Genomic DNA, 18,603 nt, shown 5'->3' on the forward strand with positions numbered 1-18,603 from the left:
CCACAAAGAGTGAGTAGGCGGGACAGATGATTTCCAATACAGTAAAATCTGACGTCTGGCCAGGAGGGTCACAAAGACCACAAAATCTGCCTTGTACCGTGGACAGTGAACTGGCAAAGAAAGTGTACCAAACAGTGCTGTTATAGCCACAGGTTCAATTATTGTCTCAACTACCTCCGAAATTGTCTCGAATATATCAGTCCAATATCCATGTAGGGTTGGGCAGAAGCAAAACATATGTGCCAGGGTTGCAGGAGCCTGACAACAACGGTCACATATAGGGTCAATGTCAGAATACATTTTAGAGAGTTTGACCTTACTCCAGTGAGTGCGATGGAGTATTTTGCATCGGATCCATCCGTATTTGACACACACAGAAGAGGAATGCACCCTGTATAAAATACTCTCCCATAGTTCGTCTGAAATTTCCTCTAATAAGTCTTCCTCCCACTGAGTTTTTAAAGATAGCAGTGAGCTTCTATGAAGGGAACATATTTTGTCATAAAAAAAAGAAATCATCCTTTTCCCAATAGGCAGTGGCTCAGGGAATAAATCTATGGGAGTGGATGTGGGGAGCCTAGGAAATTGAGGGTACATATTACGGATAAAACTACGAGCCTGCAAGTATCGGAAAAAATTGTTTCTGGGCAGTGAAAACGTATCCACGAGTTGTTGAAAGGATGCAAAAACATCATCTATATATAAATCTTTAAACATTGAAAGGCCGTATGTTGCCCACTGGGAAAAAGTATTGTCCATCATTGATGGTGAAAAAGCAAGGTTCGACGCTATAGGGGCAGACATAGAAAATGTTTGCAATCCATAATTGTCACGCCAGGCTCGGACCGATGTACACACCACAGGCGAACAGGAGATATTAATAGGGATTTTATTAAAGGAGTTATCCAAGCACACAAAGCAGTCCAGAGCGTACAAAAAAACAAGGATGTTTCTTCAAAAAAAGATGTAACACAATACATAACAGGTATCCAAGAAAGCGGGTAAACTCCAAAAACAATGGATAAATTCCTTCCAAAAACAACGGATAAATTCCTTCCAAAAACAACGGATAAATTCCACAACGGGTAAGTCAAGTAACACATAACAACATCAACACCGAACAAAGACTGAAGTGAAATTCCAAACTAAATAGTGTCCAAACAAATTAGATGACGAGCAGCAGGTGCGGGTGTAATTAGAATTCCGGGGAGTGTGATCTGTGCGGAGGGTGAGAGAGCTCTGTTGTAGGGGGCGTGGTCGGCGGAGCCGGTGTTATAATAATACCGCCTAAACTGTCTCCAGATTCGCATTGAAGTTTTACCATATAATTTTTTGTGTAAGGAGACAATGAACTGTTAATAGGGGAATATAACAGGGCAGATAATGTAGTAGGAACACATGAAGTTACTTCCATGGCAAGCCACGTGAGCACTGTGATTGGACCTGGTTTAACCAGCACTGAAAGATCCTGAAATTAGCTGCCCAGTAATAGTGTCTAAAGTTGGGTAAGCCCATACCCCCAAGAGACTTAGGTCATTGGAGAAGTGCTTTGCTAATTCTAGCAGTCTTTTTATTCCAAATAAACTCTGAAATTAATCGGTCTACTCTCTGAAAAAATTATTGAGGGAGAAAAATGGGAATACACTGAAACAAATACATAAACTTTGGGAGGGTATTCATTTTTACAGAATTAATTCTACCAGCTAAGGATATAGGAAGTACCGACCAACGTTCAAAGTCTTTCTGAACCTGAAACAGTAGATTATCAAAATTAAATTAAAAAAGATCTTGATATCTGTTGGTTATACAGACCCCGAGTTATTAAAAATTGTACTGTGCAATTTTAAATGGTAAAGTATGCAAAGGGTATTTATTGGCCGCTGCATTCAATGGCAATGGCAGTAAAGATTAAAGTATTCTGAACGAATATTATTAGTCCTAACTGAGGTCTGAGGAGCAGAATACAGCAACTTCACCCATGAAATTAAATTTTCACCGAAACCAAATTTTTTAATTTATAGAAAGATACTCCCATTCTACCGGTCAAATGCTTTCTCAGCATCCAATGACAGGGCAGCTTCTGGGATAGAAGGGGGTGAGGAATTATAAACAACATTACATAATTGCCTAATATTAAAAAGGAGTGTCTACCCTTAATAATACCAGTCTGGTCTGAAGATATGATTGAAGGAAATACAGATTCTAGACGGACCGCCAATAATTTTGATAAAAGTTTAAAATCAACATTAAGCAAACTAATAGGTCGATATGAAGAGCAATCCAAAGGATCTTTATCTCTTTTTAGGATCAGGGAGATTGAGGCCTGATTAAGTGTTTCAGGGAGTTTTGATAAATTGAATGATTCGTTGTACATGTCTAATAATATGGGGGCCAATTTGTTCAAAAATGTCTTATAAAATTCTACTGGATACCCATCCGGTCCAGGGCATTTGCCACTTTGCATAGAGGAAGCAGCTTTAGCAAGTTCATCTATAGTAATAGGTATTTCTAGCCGATCAACAACATTAGAATCCACTGTAGGGATACTGAAGGTACTAAAAAAATTATCAAAGTCAGAGAGGTTGGCAGTTTGCTCAGATGTATAAAGGGAAGCATAATAATCTTTAAACTGATTGTTAATTAATATGGGATCTGTTGTTGTCCCTGAAGGTGTTTTAATTTGGTGAATAAGGTGGGAAGTTGCTTCCTGCCGCAGTTGGAGAGCTAGCAGCCGACCTGCTTTGTCTCCCTCTTCATAATACCTAGACCTAGTTCTAAACAGGAAATTCTCTACATGACTTGTTGAGAGCATATCGAACTCTGCTTGTAATACCTGGCGTTCCTTATAAATCTCTGGAGATGGGGTGACAGCATACATATTATCTAATTTAGTTATTTTCTGTGTTATCTCAAAACGGCTCTTTTGTTTTACCTTGCCTTATGGCTAGTATATGAAATTATTTCCCCCCTAAGAAATGCCTTCAGGGCATTGTAATCGCACGACTCCACTGATTGGATAAGTCTATTATCTATTAAAAAATAATCAATACGTGTAAATGTTTGATGAACATGGGAAAAGAAAGAGAATGCTTTACCACATGGATTAAAGAAACGCCATGGGTCAGAAATGGCAAATTCTTCCATAAAAGACTGAATTACCCGAGCAGATTTTGAGGGTGAATTACGTCTGAGAGAGGAACGATCAAGATCAGGATTAAGCCAACAGGTGAAGTCCCCTCCCAAAATAATAGAATATGAAGAAGTGTCTGGCAATGAGGAAAATAATTGTCTAAAGAATTTCTCGTCGTCCCAATTAGGGGCGTAAATGTTAACTAAAATAAGTGCAGTGTTACTAATTCTCCCTGAGACGATGACAAATCTGCCATTAGGATCCGTTTTAACATCTAAACATATAAAGGGCACTGATTTATGTATAAGGATTGCTGTCCCTCTGGCTTTACCCTGGAATGTGGAATGATAAACGATATGCGCCCCCATATGATGAAGATGATGTAGTACCTTACTCCGTTTCACAGGTTCGTTTACCCCTTTGCAGTTCCAACTAACAAACCTTAAGTTGTTGCCTCCTGCTTGGTACCCTGTCTTAGACTGTGACATGTTTAGAGTAAAAGTATTGAATCAAGTGTACAAGTAATAATGAAAAAATCATAATAATAATAATCTGGCAAAACACTGTAGGTGGCACAACAACAAAAAATAAAAAAAATAAAAAAATGCATCTCCCCAAACGAGATACAGATGTAACCCTCCTTAACATTAACACTCTGTAACAACACTAGCGCTAACTGACACAACTCGCGTGATGTTGCTTCGAAAAAGGTGACAGTATTTTAAGTATGAAAATATCACTGAACAGAACAGCAGTCATTGGAGTTCTAACCAGTACCCTATATCAGCAAAAAAAAAATTTCAAAAGGAAGATAGTAGAGGGAACATGATGATTACAATCGTGAGCTCTCAATAATGAAGGACCAGCCAATATAAAAAAAAAACATATTAATATTCATCTATGTTGCTCAGGCCGATACCTGCCCCATTTGTAAATTACTATGACTCGCTGACGCATCCGCAGGTTTCAGATTACTGCGAACGAAGCTTAGTGCAGCAGATGGCTCCGTAAACTTGTGTGAAACCCCATCAGGTAACGTGATCTTCAGCACCGCAGGGAAAAGTAAGCCAAACTTGACTTCAGGACATGAATGAAGGATGCGTTTAACATCTCTGAATGACGCCCGCTTCTTAGCCACAGCTGTAGTGTAATCCGCGAAAATGGACAGCCTCTTTCCGTTGTAATAGAGAGGGGAGAGATCCGCAGCTCTTTGAAGAATCTCAGTACGCACATTAAAGTAATGCACTCTGATGACAAAAGGGCGAGGAGGTTCTCCTTTCTTTGGTTTTTCACGGAGCGTACGATGTGCTCGATCCAACAAGGGTTTATCCTGGAGCTGCGAAATCTCCTGCAAAAGCTGGGCCACAAATTCAGTGGGGCGCGAACCCTCGCAGCCCTCGGGAAGCCTCACTAAATGAATATTGTTTCTCCTGGAGCACCCCTCCAAATCTTCGCACTTAGAGTCAAGATGAGTTACGCGTTCACTGAGCGATGTTATCAAATTCTCAAGCTCCATAAGACCCCCTATACAGTAATATCAGACGAACATGATCAGACGAAGATCGCTCTAGTTCTTTTATGGTGCTAGTGTTAGCTTCGACCATCTGCTGCAAAGGTTCCAACCAGCCTTTGACGTCTGTTCGCACTGTAGTAATCTCAGAGCGTAAATCAGAAGATAATTAGTCAATTTTCGGACAAATCTCATTCTTGACAGAGTCCAACATTGTCTGAAGACAAATGACAGTCCCGGGTGATTCATCCCGGGACAGATCAATCAAATGCAATTTTGCAAACTAGTTTCACATGTAAATGATTTTTAACTGCCGCCCTTCCCCAACAGCGACACTCCACTCAGTGGTAGGGAGCATTCTGGTTGACTACCTACTGTATGTATAGGCAGAATCCAGGAACAGAAGTACATTTTATCAAATGTTCTGCATCCCTAAAGTTAATAAGTGGCGTTGTTTTAATGTAGGCCTAGTGCACATGTTATGCTTATTAAGTTTGAATGAGTTTTCAGAGCATAAACACATGAACTTTATCTCCAAAGCTGCTTTGAAAGTTTACTTCACTGATTCGTGATAAAAGCTACTGTCAAACACGTGCAAAAAAAAGTCTGTGTTCACACTGATTTGCCCAAGTTGAATAGTATTGAGAGTAAACAGATTGGCAGGGCACTGATAGATTTTGGCAACAGTAGCCCCAGGATGTTGTGCTCCCAATTTTGCAAACCATGCATTGGCCCCTTCGCTGTCCAGTTAAAGAGCTGAAATTTACTTGATTTGATTATGGAGATAATTTTTCCATCTTTCATGAGAGTCTCAGTATTGCAATAATAAACATCTGTTCTGTTTGTCACATCATACATTTTTTTTAATTAAAGATCTGGTATTACATGCAGTTTTTGCCAATCTCATATTAATCTTGAGTACCTATACAGTAGTATTGCATACGTCATATATTCGAAGAGTGTTTAGTTTGATCACATTAATAAAAGATAAGATACAGGTGTAAGATTATTTCCGGAAAAACACGAGCTGCTGGAGGCTGGCACATTATTGTTCGATTGCCAACAAAACACAGACGTATGACTTAGTTTCACTTACTACGTATAGTTCATGTCCGGCATCTTTAAGCACTGGATCGCGCCATCTATAATTTTCAAATGATCTCCAAATCCACCGTTTATATAACATCCCTTACTGAAATGCTGTGAACAACAGACACACCTAAACTTCACTATCGCAAGAGTAACAAGCCGATCTTGACGCAGCGCTGGCAATCTTGATATAAAGTGGGTGTCGGTTGGCGCGTGGGTGGGCTCTTTCTTTCGCCTTGCAGTGCTTTATTGGGCGAATTGCCCAATAAAAGGAATAGGATCCCTTTTACGAAACAGGGATCTAGAATTATAAAAAACTCTTCAAAACAAGTCGGAGTGCTTGGAGAGTGTATTAAGCACAGAAATACTACATCATACGTCAAACTCGTTTTTTAACAAATTGAGCATGTAAGCATGAGAAGCCAGCACGTTCAACAGTGAAAGTCAGAATGCATGACATGGCATTTACCCTCCACTTTAACCACCCAACCAAATTTAAATGATTAGTCAAGCTAATAATATTTGTAGTGGTACTATCCTCTAGAATACTTGGGGACATGTTTTATGGAATTTGGTTTTGATTGATCTGTTTGCTGTTTGCATTATTCCCTTCTGTCCATTCATAACTGCGTTACCGTTTGCTGAGATTTGTTTAGGCAAAGTAAAAGTGTGGGAAAGCCTTAAAATGTGTGAGAGTTGTCAACCCTGAACTCTTGATTGAGGAGGCAAACAACTGATGCTAATGCGCTATAGTGTTAGGAGTGGGGCCATACTCAAATGCATCCTCGAGACCTTCAAACCTTCCCAAAAAATCATAAACTCCACAATTCAGTACTACATTCATAAGTTATAGTGTGTTTAAAATCAATACTTTATTCAACTTTAAGTTTGACAACTTATTTGTTTGTTTTGTGGGTAAGCATGTTTTTTGTCATTGACTAGGAGGGTGACCATCATGGAAGACTCGGACCAGAATATTCATCTCAAGAACCTGTCATTGCAGCAATCAGCTAATGAAGAGGAGGCTTTGGATTTGCTTTTTTTAGGGGACACTAATCGCATGATTGCAGAGGTGAGGGCATCAGTTTGAATATAAAAACTATAGGTTTGTTCTTTGGTTAAGGTAGATTTCAAATTAGTTTTTATTTATTCAAACATACAATAAAGTGCTTCTTAATTTATCCATGCATGTGTTTCCTCAAAATCAATCTCTTGATATTGCTGTTGGCTGGTTTATGCATTACCAAATAGGTTATCCCCTTCAACAGTGTTGTCTGTATTAATAAGTAGATCAGATTTAATTAAAGGGATAGTTCACTTAAAAACTCAAATTTGCTGTTTATTGACTCACCCCAGGCCATCCTACATGTAGGTGACATTTTTTCTTGAGTAGAACCATAAAGAAGATTGTTTGGTCAATCCGCAGCCCTCTTTGCTTCATATAATGGGAGTCTATGAAGGCGGATGGAATACTAAACACTAGTGTGTTTAGCACTACCTGTAGAATGGGAGTGTTGAGCGACTATTGATAAAATTACGCTCAACACTGGCTTTCTGCAGGGGGCTTTGACCCTCTCTCTCAGGTTCTTCCCAGATACCCAGTGAGGAAAACCACTGACTGTTTCCAACAATATTGTTCTTTTGGTCCCTTCTCAAACAGTAGTTTAGTAAGCAAACTTGTAAAGAGCATATGGTGCATTTTAAACGCATTTTAAACAACGTAAGCCAAGGATTTAGAGAAAATGTACACGGTTCTGTGGTTTCATGGCAAAATAATAATAATAATAACACTATATAATAACAGACACAGTAGGTGTCTACGCCCTTTTGACTTAAGTTTCAAACGGCCATTTAACTTATGCTGGGTTCACAGCAAACGCGAACAATCACATTCCACTCTCTTTATTACTCGCAGGAATAGTTTGTTATTTTCCCGTAAGTGACGGGATCTGTTTAATTTTCCACCTTCGCAATCGAGCCACTGATTCGGGTCATTCGCACCGCCTGCCGCGAGTTTGCCTCTATACGCATCTCTAATTTACTCACACAAAATGCTTAATTTGCGTTTGGTGTGAAAGCCAGTGTTAGAGCCATAGTGTTACAAAAGGTAAAGTTTTTGCCTTGTTGTGCAAGCACTGTTGAGCTTGTGCAGAGGCTGCAGTTTGTAACAATGAAAATTGTAAAAAGCGCTATATAAATAAAGCTGACTTGACTTGACTTGACTAAAGTGGTTTCCGTGGTGATACTGGTGGAATATTGTATGGCTCTTAGCCAATCATATTCAAGAACCAGAAAGAACTGTTGTACAAATAGACTATATACACCACTGGTCAAATGTTTGGGATCACTTGAAAAAAAAAACTCATGATCTTAAAAATCTTTTAATCTGAAGGTGTGTGTATCAATGTATGAAATCCCTTTTGTAGACAAAAATAGAATTGTGCCAACATATTAATATTTTTTATTAGAAAAACTTGAACTTAAATGAATTATAATATAAATAAAAAGCAGCAAGTAAGAGTCCAGCATAGATTGAAATTCCTTCAGTACTGTATAAAAAAGCTTCCCAGGTTGAGACCTCAAGAAGCTGAATGATTAAATGCAAAGTGTATGATTTTAGTCAAAGGATAGCTACTTTAAAGATGCTAAAATATAACAGAGTGTATATTTTTGAATGCCTTTAGTCACAACATAATTCTCAATAAACTTTTGTGCTATTTCATGGTTTTGATGAGTTTAACATTATTCTAAACTGTGGAATGGTTTAGATGTGACTGATATAATTTATCTGATATAATTAAATCGTTATGGCCAGGGCTCCAGACTACACTTAAAATTAGGGAAGCACCGAAATGAAAATTCTTGGACGAAACCAAAAAACGAATAAAGATGTGCTGTGACGGATTTCAGTGAGCCTAAGGATAAACTAAACTATTCGCAGAGATGTTCTGGAAACTTAATTTATCTTTCTGTTATTTAAAGGTGCGATAGAATGGAAACTGTATTTACCTAGGCATAGATGAATGATAAAAGGTCTGTAAATGGAATTGACATATCGTGAGCCTGAAACGCTATTGTTTCCTCCTTCTTGTGTATATCGTGTGGATGCAAAAGACCACTGAAAAAGAGGCCAATCCCAAAATAACACCGACTGGACTTTACAGTCGGGATTGTAAACCCCCAACGTTGCATCTACCCGCCATGTTCTAGGCCAGCCGGACGTGCACATCATCAGAAGTTCTGCTGGTATTTTGAATAGGGTTGGGCGATGTCTACCAAATTGGCATTGGACAATGTCTACAGTGAAACCTTGTGCTGCTGATAATACCCTTTTTTTGGTTCCCATCAATGCGACACATCGTCAGTTGTACACCTCAGCCTCATTGGGTGTTTCAACCATTTATTACAAGACAAGCTCAGCCATGGGAGGCCCACCTGGCAGTGGGCAGCTATTACTGCAGCGCCAGGTAGGTGGGGGTAAGGTGCCTTGTTAAAGGGCACCTCGGTCTTTACCCACCGGCCCTGAGAATCGAACCGGTCACGAGTTGGACTCTCTAACCAGTAGGCCATGATTGCCCACACCACTAATGCATACTCAGTGCCCCCGGTCCCGTATGGCATAACATTACAACACATTACCAAAATCAATGCAACCATACGTGCAAACCCGTTGGCTAAGGCTGTTATATATGTGGTATGGCATCGTCACCGTTAGGGGTGGGCGGAATGACCAAAAATCTATTTCACAGAATTAATCGTTTTATTTCAAGGTAACAATATAATTTCAGGGTACAATCTCCTATTTTAATTCTATATCTTTTACCTAATTTTCCTTAGATTTATTTATTTAATTATTTTATTACAGTTCATTTAAATGCTCACAATAGTTAAAATGAAGGCAAGTTATGAAAATGTACTATATATATCAAATTAAGTTCTTATAGTCAGTTGTATTATTTATTTATATTTATCTTTTGCTATATCATATGTATACAGTAGGAAGAAAAATAACAAGTATAACAATGAAGTATGAATATTTGCACAAACAATGAGAGTACAGTATATGATTGGTGTTATAAACTGGTGTTCATGGGGTCTGTACTGTTGGTCTTCATCGCTCTTCACTCTCTATTAGATGCACACGTTTAGTGCGTTGCGACTCTCTGTCTTTAGTTTTGTTTATTCTTGTGCAAGTTTCGCCTTGGCTCACCTAAAGTTCAAATTTATTAAAACTATTAACAGCTTTCCAAAGCGACCTGACTTTTGAAATACGTGAGAATTTGCTTTTTTTATATGCACCCCTGCACGAGCACTGTGGGTGAGAGAGAAAGTGCTGGACTTGAGCGAATCCAGCTCAAAATTGACATTTTATTCTGCCGTAACGGAATATTCTGTCATTCTGCCCAGACCAAGTCACTGTAGTTATGTTTTCTTGTAGGAGAGCAATAGCTCAATAAGTATCAATATGTTTACATTTATGGTTTGTATGTTACACTGTGTATAGTATGTTACAGTAAACAGTAAGGGAAATCATTTTGAATGATTTGAGGATGCTTTTGTGCTTGTTAGCGGTTAGGTGCATATAAGGTGCTGATATTATCACATTGCACTTCAAGGTTTCCCATGTCTTAGTTTTTATAAAATAATGAGAATACACATTGGATTTTTTTTACTTTACCATTTATTGAGTTGGTTTGAGCAGTCAGATGTCTATGGAGCTGGTTAACACCCCCATTCTCGTGTTGTAAGCACCACCTGCGCCTGAAGACCTCCTTCAATTTTTCACTCTTTGTAATAATGCAGCCATTTGCTAAAATCCTTTAAGTTCATTTTTTTCTCATTAATGTACACACAGCACCCCATATTGACAGAAAAACACAGAATTGTGACATTTTTGTAGATTTATTAAAAAAGAAAAACTGAAATATCACATGGTCGTAAGTATTCAGACCCTTTGCTCAGTATTTAGTAGAAGCACCCTTTTTATCTATTACAGCCATGAGTCTTTTTGGGAAAGATGCAACACGTTTTTCACACCAGGATTTGGGGATCCTCTGCCATTCCTCCTTGCAGATCCTCTCCAGTTCTGTCAGGTTGGATGGTAAACGTTGGTGAACAGCCATTTTCAAGTCTCTCCAGAGATGCTCATTTGAGTTTAAGTCAGGGCTCTGACTGGGCCATTCAAGAACAGTCACAGAGGTGTTGTGAAGCTACTCCTTCGTTATTTTAGCTGTGTGGTTAGGGTCATTGTCTTGTTGGAAGGTGAACCTTTGGCCCAGTCTGAGGTCTTGAGCACTCTGGAGAAGGTTTTCGTCCAGGATATCCCTGTACTTGGCCGCATTCATCTTTTCCTCGATTGCAACCAGTCGTCCGGTCCCTGCAGCTGAAAAACACCCCCACAGCATGATGCTGCCACCACCATGCTTCACTGTTGGGACTGTATTGGACAGGTGATGAGCAGTGCGTAGTTTTCTCCACACATACCGCTTAGAATTAAGGCCAAAAAGTTCTATCTTGGTATCAGACCAGAGAATCTTATTTCTCACCATCTTGGAATCCTTCAGGTGTTTTTTAGCAAACTTCATGTGGGCTTTCATGTGTCTTGCACTTAGGAGACGCTCAGTTTGGCCGGACGGCCAGCTCTAGGAAGGGTCGTCCCAAACGTCTTCCATTTAAGGATTATGGAGGCCACTGTGCTCTTAGGAACCTTAAGTGCAGCAAAATGTTTTTGTAACCTGGGCCAGATCTGTGCCTTGCCACAATTCGGTCTCTGAGCTCTTAGTTCCTTTGACCTCATGATTCTCATTTGCTCTGACATGCACTGTAAGCTGTAAGGTATTAACATAGACAGGTGTTTGGCTTTCCTAATCAAGTCCAATCTGTATAATAAACACAGCTGGACTCAAATGAAGGTGTAGAACCATCTCAAGGATGATCAGAAGAAATGGACAGCACCTGATTTAAATATATGAGTGTCACAGCAAGGGTCTGAATATTTAGGACCATGTGATATTTCAGTTTTTCTTTTTTAATAAATCTGCAAAAATGTCAACAATTCTGTGTTTTTCTGTCAATATGGGGTACTGTGTGTACATTAATGAGAAAAAATGAACTTAAATGATTTTAGCAAATTGCTGCAATATAACAATGAGTGAAACATTTAAGTGGGTCTGAATACTTTCCGTACCCACTGTATATTCCTCCACCAGGCTTGAAATGGGAAGAGAGCTTGCGCCATCCCTAAAGCCCTATGTACATGACGTCATTTTTGTTTAGAATCGAAGTACTACATGTCTGCCATCTAGTGGTTGGGAATACCAATGAGAAATTACACCATATTAGGATCTACAGCCTATTTTATCAAGTATGACGTCTTGTCGCAATTGTAGGCAACAGTGGAAGCAGGTGCAGAGTCTATCTGATAAGTCTGGCACAGTCGCAAGTGCCATAATACTCAAAGTAAATCGGCCACATTTGTCATCCAGTCAGCTTGTCCACAATCTTTTGAATTCATCCTTTGTTTTGGCTCTTTAAAACATTGTGTGTAAATTGAGTTTTTTATTCCATAATCTCTGATTATGATTGTTTGCACATATTTGTAGTGTTAGACTTTGATACAATATAATTGGTGATCATTAGCTGTTAGCCTATCTTCGAAATGGCTCTTTGTGTTAAACCAGTATTTCTTGCTATTTTATTTGTCAGATGATGATCTAATTTGATTAATTGAATAAAATTAATTTCATTTGCATCATTTTCTTATAAGTTTCAGAACTACAAAGATGAATATTGTTTAAATATGTTAAAATATTTTAATTTTTAATCAGTTTAATTTTTGGTTTTACAGTTTTATTCCTTATTCATAATGTACCCGGCATCTTATTAAGCAAAAATAACTAAGATGAATCCTGTCTCGTGTGTATTTTGTGGATGGGGTTTGGCAGGCTGCTTAGACAGTACACAAATGCTAAAACAAGCAGAAATCTGTTTAGGAAGCCTGTTCCCATAAAAAAAAAAGATTCTTTTGGGAGCATTATTCATGTGATTGCCATTTGTACATGAATTTTTATGTTTTGTTAAACAACTCAGAATTGAAACAAAAAGTGTTCACTTATTGTAGGTTTGATGTTAATCAAACGATGTGTATCCAGTTTTGATTCATTTGACATGTGCTGTTCTTTTATGTCTTTCCACCCTCACATAGACTCCTATGAACCAGGCCTCCACACGCTCTCACTGCATCTTTACCATTCATCTGTGCAGCAGGGAGCCAGGTTCAGCCACAGTGCGACGCTCCAAGCTTCATCTTGTAGATCTAGCTGGGTCGGAAAGAATCGGAAAAACGGGTGTGGGGGGACAGATTCTAACAGAGGCCAAATACATTAACCTGTCACTGCACTATTTGGAGCAGGTAAGTTTTTATATCTTTTATGAGTGGAGACCAGTATTTTCAAAGCATTATTTGCATATATACCACAATGTAAAAAGAGTTGTGTTAAAAACAACACATTTTGTATTCAGTAAAGGACAATACATTAATGTGTTGACCTTTAAGGGATTGTTCTTTAAGGCTGCAGCAACCAATTATTTTGATAATCAATGAATCTAACAATTATTATTATTATCTTTGCAGATTAATCAGAAGGTTTCGATCAATTATTCAGTTTTTGCAATTCATAAAAATTTTGAGTTAGACTGTAGTGAGGTAGGTGGGGCGGGAGTCGAGGGTGGTACACTCAGCTGTACACGCACCAGTCACATATCACAGAGGAGATCGGTAGCATAAGAGTACGAGTGACCGGACCGTCAGTGAGAGAGGACCAGGCCTGGCTTTTAGTTATGCCTGTCATGCGATTCAATAAGAGGAAGGAAGGAGACGTGAACCGGCAATCATTTAAACATCTTTAATTAATAAATGTAAACGTAAATAGACAGCCGGTAGCCCCCTCACGGGCGACTGCTGGCGACACACACAAATCATAACTACAAGCCAGGGCTGGTCCTCTCTTACTGATGCTCCAGTCGCTCGTCCTCTTATGCTCCCGATCTCTTCGGTGATACGAGACCGGTGCACGTACAGCTGACGCTTCGTTATCACTCACTACATCTGCCTCGACTCCCGTCTCTCGCCCCACCTATCTCACTACATCAACCTATATTAACTATTGACTTATATTTTTTTAATAAAATAGGACATTATTTCAGCTTTTGGAAATAGCTTTTTAGTGAACTTTTAGCCAGCTGAATGGAGAAATTTTCTTCAGGTTACTGTCTTCCATCAATAGTCATCAGTAGTCAAACTGCTGCTTTCAAATTTCCAAATAATAATAAACAATTGCACCAACAGTTGTCTCCTTCTAACCAAGCTTCTGACTCTTGATTCAAAATAATCCGATTGAAGGTGGATGTGGCCTAATGGTTAGAGCGTTGGGCTTGTGATCAGAAGGTTGCAGGTTCAAACTCAGCCAGCAGGTCATGACTGAAGTGCCCTTGAGTAAGACACCTTACCCCTGATTGATCTGCAGTAATGTGCCACTGTATAAAACTACTTGTAAGTCGCTTTGGATAAAAGCGTCTGCCAAATGAATAAATGTAAATAAATGTATATGTAAATGTGTTGATGTGCTAGGCGAAATAGGTGTAAAATGTAAAAATCTCTCTGTGGTGATCGTCACAGACCGCTCTGCTACTTCAGCTTGCATTGGCAAGCGGCATGTTCTTCTATTGTGTTGCCTCCTGAAGGGTAGTCGTGCTACAGCACCCCACAGGTCAAACCACGTAATTGTGGGCCCTTCAAAATATATCATGTGAAATCAAACGACTACTTGACAACAAAATTATTTGTCGACAATTTATTATTGTTGACATTATCGATAATGTCGACTAATCGTTGCAGCCCTATTGTTCATCCTAAAAAATACAATTTGCTTGTTTATCTACTCCCCAGGCCATCCAGGATGTAGGTGACATTTTTTCTTGAGTAGAACAAGACAATTTCTAGGTTAATCTTATATAGGCATATTATGTATGTGAATGGCTGCCATGCCTTCCACATATTAAAGCAGGCGGGAACCCCTACGGCTCCTGGTGACATATTAACGTCTTGTGAAGCGAATTGATCATTATTTGCAAATAACTGAACGACATTTATATAATGAGTTTTTCTGAATGTCCTGAACACTTCCTGTTGCATAAATTATGTCTTTTAGGATCTGGACAGGATCTGTACACACTTCATCTCTCTACGTTGTAAACAAACTGGTGTCCGTTCACTTTGAGATTGTGCATATGTAATTTACGTGACAGGAAGTGCGATCAGGACACGTTTGGCATAAGCTGTAGAAAACCACTCGTAATTTTATATATAACGTTGTTTATTGCAAATAACGATCGATTCGCTTCGTTAATATGTCACCGGTAGTGCGCTTGTGTTCGATACAGGTTTATGTGCTTTTATGTAATTTTTGGATAAACTGTTACTGCAAAATGTTTGTTGTCTGGGTTAGGTCATCATAGCTTTGTCAGAGAAGAATCGGACCCACATCCCTTACCGCAACTCCATGATGACCTCTGTGCTCAGGGACAGTTTGGGTGGCAACTGCATGACGACCATGATAGCTACTGTGTCTGTGGAGAGGAGGAACATTGAAGTATGTCTCTTTAATGCTACTCCTTAAATTTAGGAATTCTTTACATTTTTGTACAGCTCACATACTTCACATTAAAGTAAACCACATCGATCTCTGCCCCTTCCCTCTTTTTCTGTGTTTCAGGAGTCTATATCCACTTGTCGGTTTGCTCAAAGAGTGGCTTTGATAAAAAATGATGCTTTGCTCAATGAAGAATTAGACCCTGCAGTGGTGAGTTTACACCTATTAAAGGCATAAATATCTACTCTCTTGCATCGCTATAGTTATAGTATATATGGTATTTATACCAACGCTGTACAATTTCCTTTTTCCTTACAATGTCGATTCCCATGCTTCAAAGGGACAAAAGCTTTTAAAATTAATAAAAAATGTGCAGTTTCAAACGTTTAAATGCATACAAATTATTTTGTGTATACAATTTTTAGTTTAAGTATTGTGTTTGTGTGGCTGGCAGTCGACCGTGAGGGAGGGGGCATTTTAAGTTTGTTTTATTGTTAGTTTATTTTATTAAAAGTCTGTTTTATGTTCCTTGGTTCCTGCCTTCTTTCCTACCTTTTATTGAACTTCGTTGCATTGGTGCCGAAACCTGGGAGGAAGGAGGCGGGAACCTGCGAACATGAAACAGACTTTTAATAAAATAAACAAACAATAAAACAAATACAATACATAAAGTCCAGGCCTGGTCCTCTCTCGTTGTACCCTCCTGTCGCTCGTTCTTTTATACTTCCGGACAGTGCTCGAATTTAATCAACTCTTATCAAGTCCCCACCATAAGACTTTTTTTGTGGAGGTGGGGGTTCGTCTCCAAAATATACAATTTATACAAAATACACAATATATTTTATCATAATATGCATAACTATGTACTATTTATACAAAACAGGCTTACATAAAAGAACAGGCTTTCACTGTATTTTGGATCAAATCAATGCAGGCTTGGTGAACAGAAATTACTTTTGAACAGTAGTTTATATCCAAAAGAATAATTCACGCATTATTTACCAATGTAGTGTTCCTTAAACACAACTGGAAGATTGACACTTTGAATAATAATGTTTGTTCCAAAAAACTTGTTTAAATGCAAGAAACTAGTTTTTAGATATTACAAATATAAATTGTGACAAGAATCGGCAGTCAGTCTGTGTGTTAGTCTTGTGGGAATTTTTCAATGATTTTAGTGCAGTTTACATAGTTACGTCCAGTAGGTGGCGGAAAGGGACTGTTATGAGCGCGTCTGTCAGTCAGCATACTATTCAACCGTTTCAGTCCAAAAGTCTGCTTTATTCACGAACTAACTATGGCTATCAATATGTCAATCATAGGTATTTCAAGAGTTTTAGCAGCATGAAAAATAAGTTTTATCCAATTCTGAATGGATTATATATAAAACATAAACCGCACAACAAGCTTCATCGAGATATCTAGCACCCCAGAACCAGGTCTGATAATAATTTACGCAAGGAATACAAAAGCCCTTACATGGAGTTGATAAATATAGTGGAAAGATATAGAGAGAGAGAAAATTACCCCTCTAAAAAGTAGAAACTTTTTTTTAGTTTATTATTCTCCATTTTTTAGCTGAAGTTAGCCTCACCGGAGGGACGCTTATCAAGCAATCATGTCAACAATGTCCTGCTCTTAGCCGTCTTTAGACATGGGGCGGGCGTTTCAAATTTAAAGTGACATGACAACTAGCCCATAAATAAACTCTATATACATTATTGTATATAATTATTAGTTCATGAAATTTAACAAATCCATTGCATGAATTTAATCACGTTTGTCATAATCATTTTTACTCAAATAAAAATATCTAAGGGACCCCTAAGTCTATTTTTTACCTCTTATGGGGGGTTCCGGATCCCCCCAGCCCCCCTTCAATTCGAGCACTGCTTCCGGAGCTACTCCGTGAGAGATGTGAGACCAGTGCAATGCGCAGCTGACACTCATTATCACTCGCGTCACCGGCCTCGGCCGTTCCCTCATGGCTCTCGTCCCGCTTTGCTCGTTACAGTTTGGTTAAAAACTAAATAAAATGTAATTATAATTTTTTATGTTGAACTGTGTCTTTTCTCTCCATGCTTGTTTACAAGAGTTCATACTTACAACAGACATTTAAGTTAAAGAGCCAACAAAGCTGGTTCCTGAGTTGGGTTCTTGTTGCATCATTTGAGTACATGGTTTTGAAGGCTGACTCCCTAATAATAATCTTGCTCTATCGACCTCCTAAGGTCCTGTCCAACTTCTTTTCGGAACTCAGTGAACTGTTAACACTTGCCTGGTCATTGTCATTTCCAGTGGTGTGCAGTGGACTTAAAAAATGAGGAGGCAGATTTCTACCCATGTAATTTTTGTTCATCTCTGTACTATTAACAAGTGCGTTTGTCAGTCATTTCAGTGTTTATGTGTGAAAAATTCCTTTTAATTACTACAAGTTCATTACAGTATGTACTTCTGATTTTTGTAATTTTATATTTTCCCTGCTTTGGGAAAAGGTACATCAACACCACTTTCATCTTCCTCTGGTACTATATTTCCTATATAAGAATTACATCATTACCAGGGCCAGACGGAATCTGCAGACTTTCTTTGTTAATTCTGCGCAGAATTTTTTTCTTAATCTGCCGAATAGTTTTTATATTGTTTGAAATATGTTATAAGTTGAAAAAAGGTTTTAAAATAAATTTGTTAAAAGATTTGAGAGAATGGGCCTTTAAACTTTACAAAATAAAAGCATTTACAAATCAGCTGTCAAAATTGCAATTAAACCTAAATAAAAACGTTATCAACATGTTTTATAAACACCATTATTGAATATAGACCTTTATTTATAATATACATTTAACATGCAGAATGACATATTTTTATAATGATGATCATACATGTAAATGCTGTTCACAGCTTTAAACTATGACGATCTCAGTCGTGTTTTTGACTACTTTAATGGATCTTTCAGTGATACTGTTTCAGCACATGAGATGAAGAAGAAAGGAATTAATGTGGAAAAAAACATAAGAGCTTTAACAAACTTGTTCGCTCATTGCATTATTGTGTGTGAGTTTGCTGCGTCTGATTACGCAGCGCTTCTTAAACCCAAGTTTTATGTGTAGGCTAAGCTTGCTTTTATCAACAAAAACATGTGATGCAATACGAACACGACAACCATATCGTGTGGACATTTATATAGACAGGCTGCTTCATTAGTGGTTTTTACTTTTGCTTTG

The 18,603-nt window shown here is 38.4% G+C and overlaps 1 protein-coding gene across 1 annotated transcript in view; it reads left to right on the forward strand.

Annotated features, from left to right (window-relative positions):
- The window catches only part of kif6 (kinesin family member 6), a gene marked incomplete at both ends in the record, with an annotated part of 51,789 nt that overhangs the window by 13,136 nt on the left and 20,050 nt on the right, over positions 1-18,603 (forward strand). The window contains 4 exons of the mRNA XM_079458621.1: positions 6,672-6,801; positions 12,934-13,140; positions 15,236-15,379; positions 15,503-15,589. Of these exons, the coding sequence (XP_079314747.1) occupies positions 6,672-6,801; positions 12,934-13,140; positions 15,236-15,379; positions 15,503-15,589 (568 nt within the window). The remainder of the gene's footprint in view (positions 1-6,671; positions 6,802-12,933; positions 13,141-15,235; positions 15,380-15,502; positions 15,590-18,603) is intronic.

The sequence above is a fragment of the Barbatula barbatula genome (genome assembly GCF_947034865.1).
Source record: "Barbatula barbatula genome assembly, chromosome: 6".
Lineage (NCBI taxonomy): Eukaryota > Metazoa > Chordata > Actinopteri > Cypriniformes > Nemacheilidae > Barbatula > Barbatula barbatula.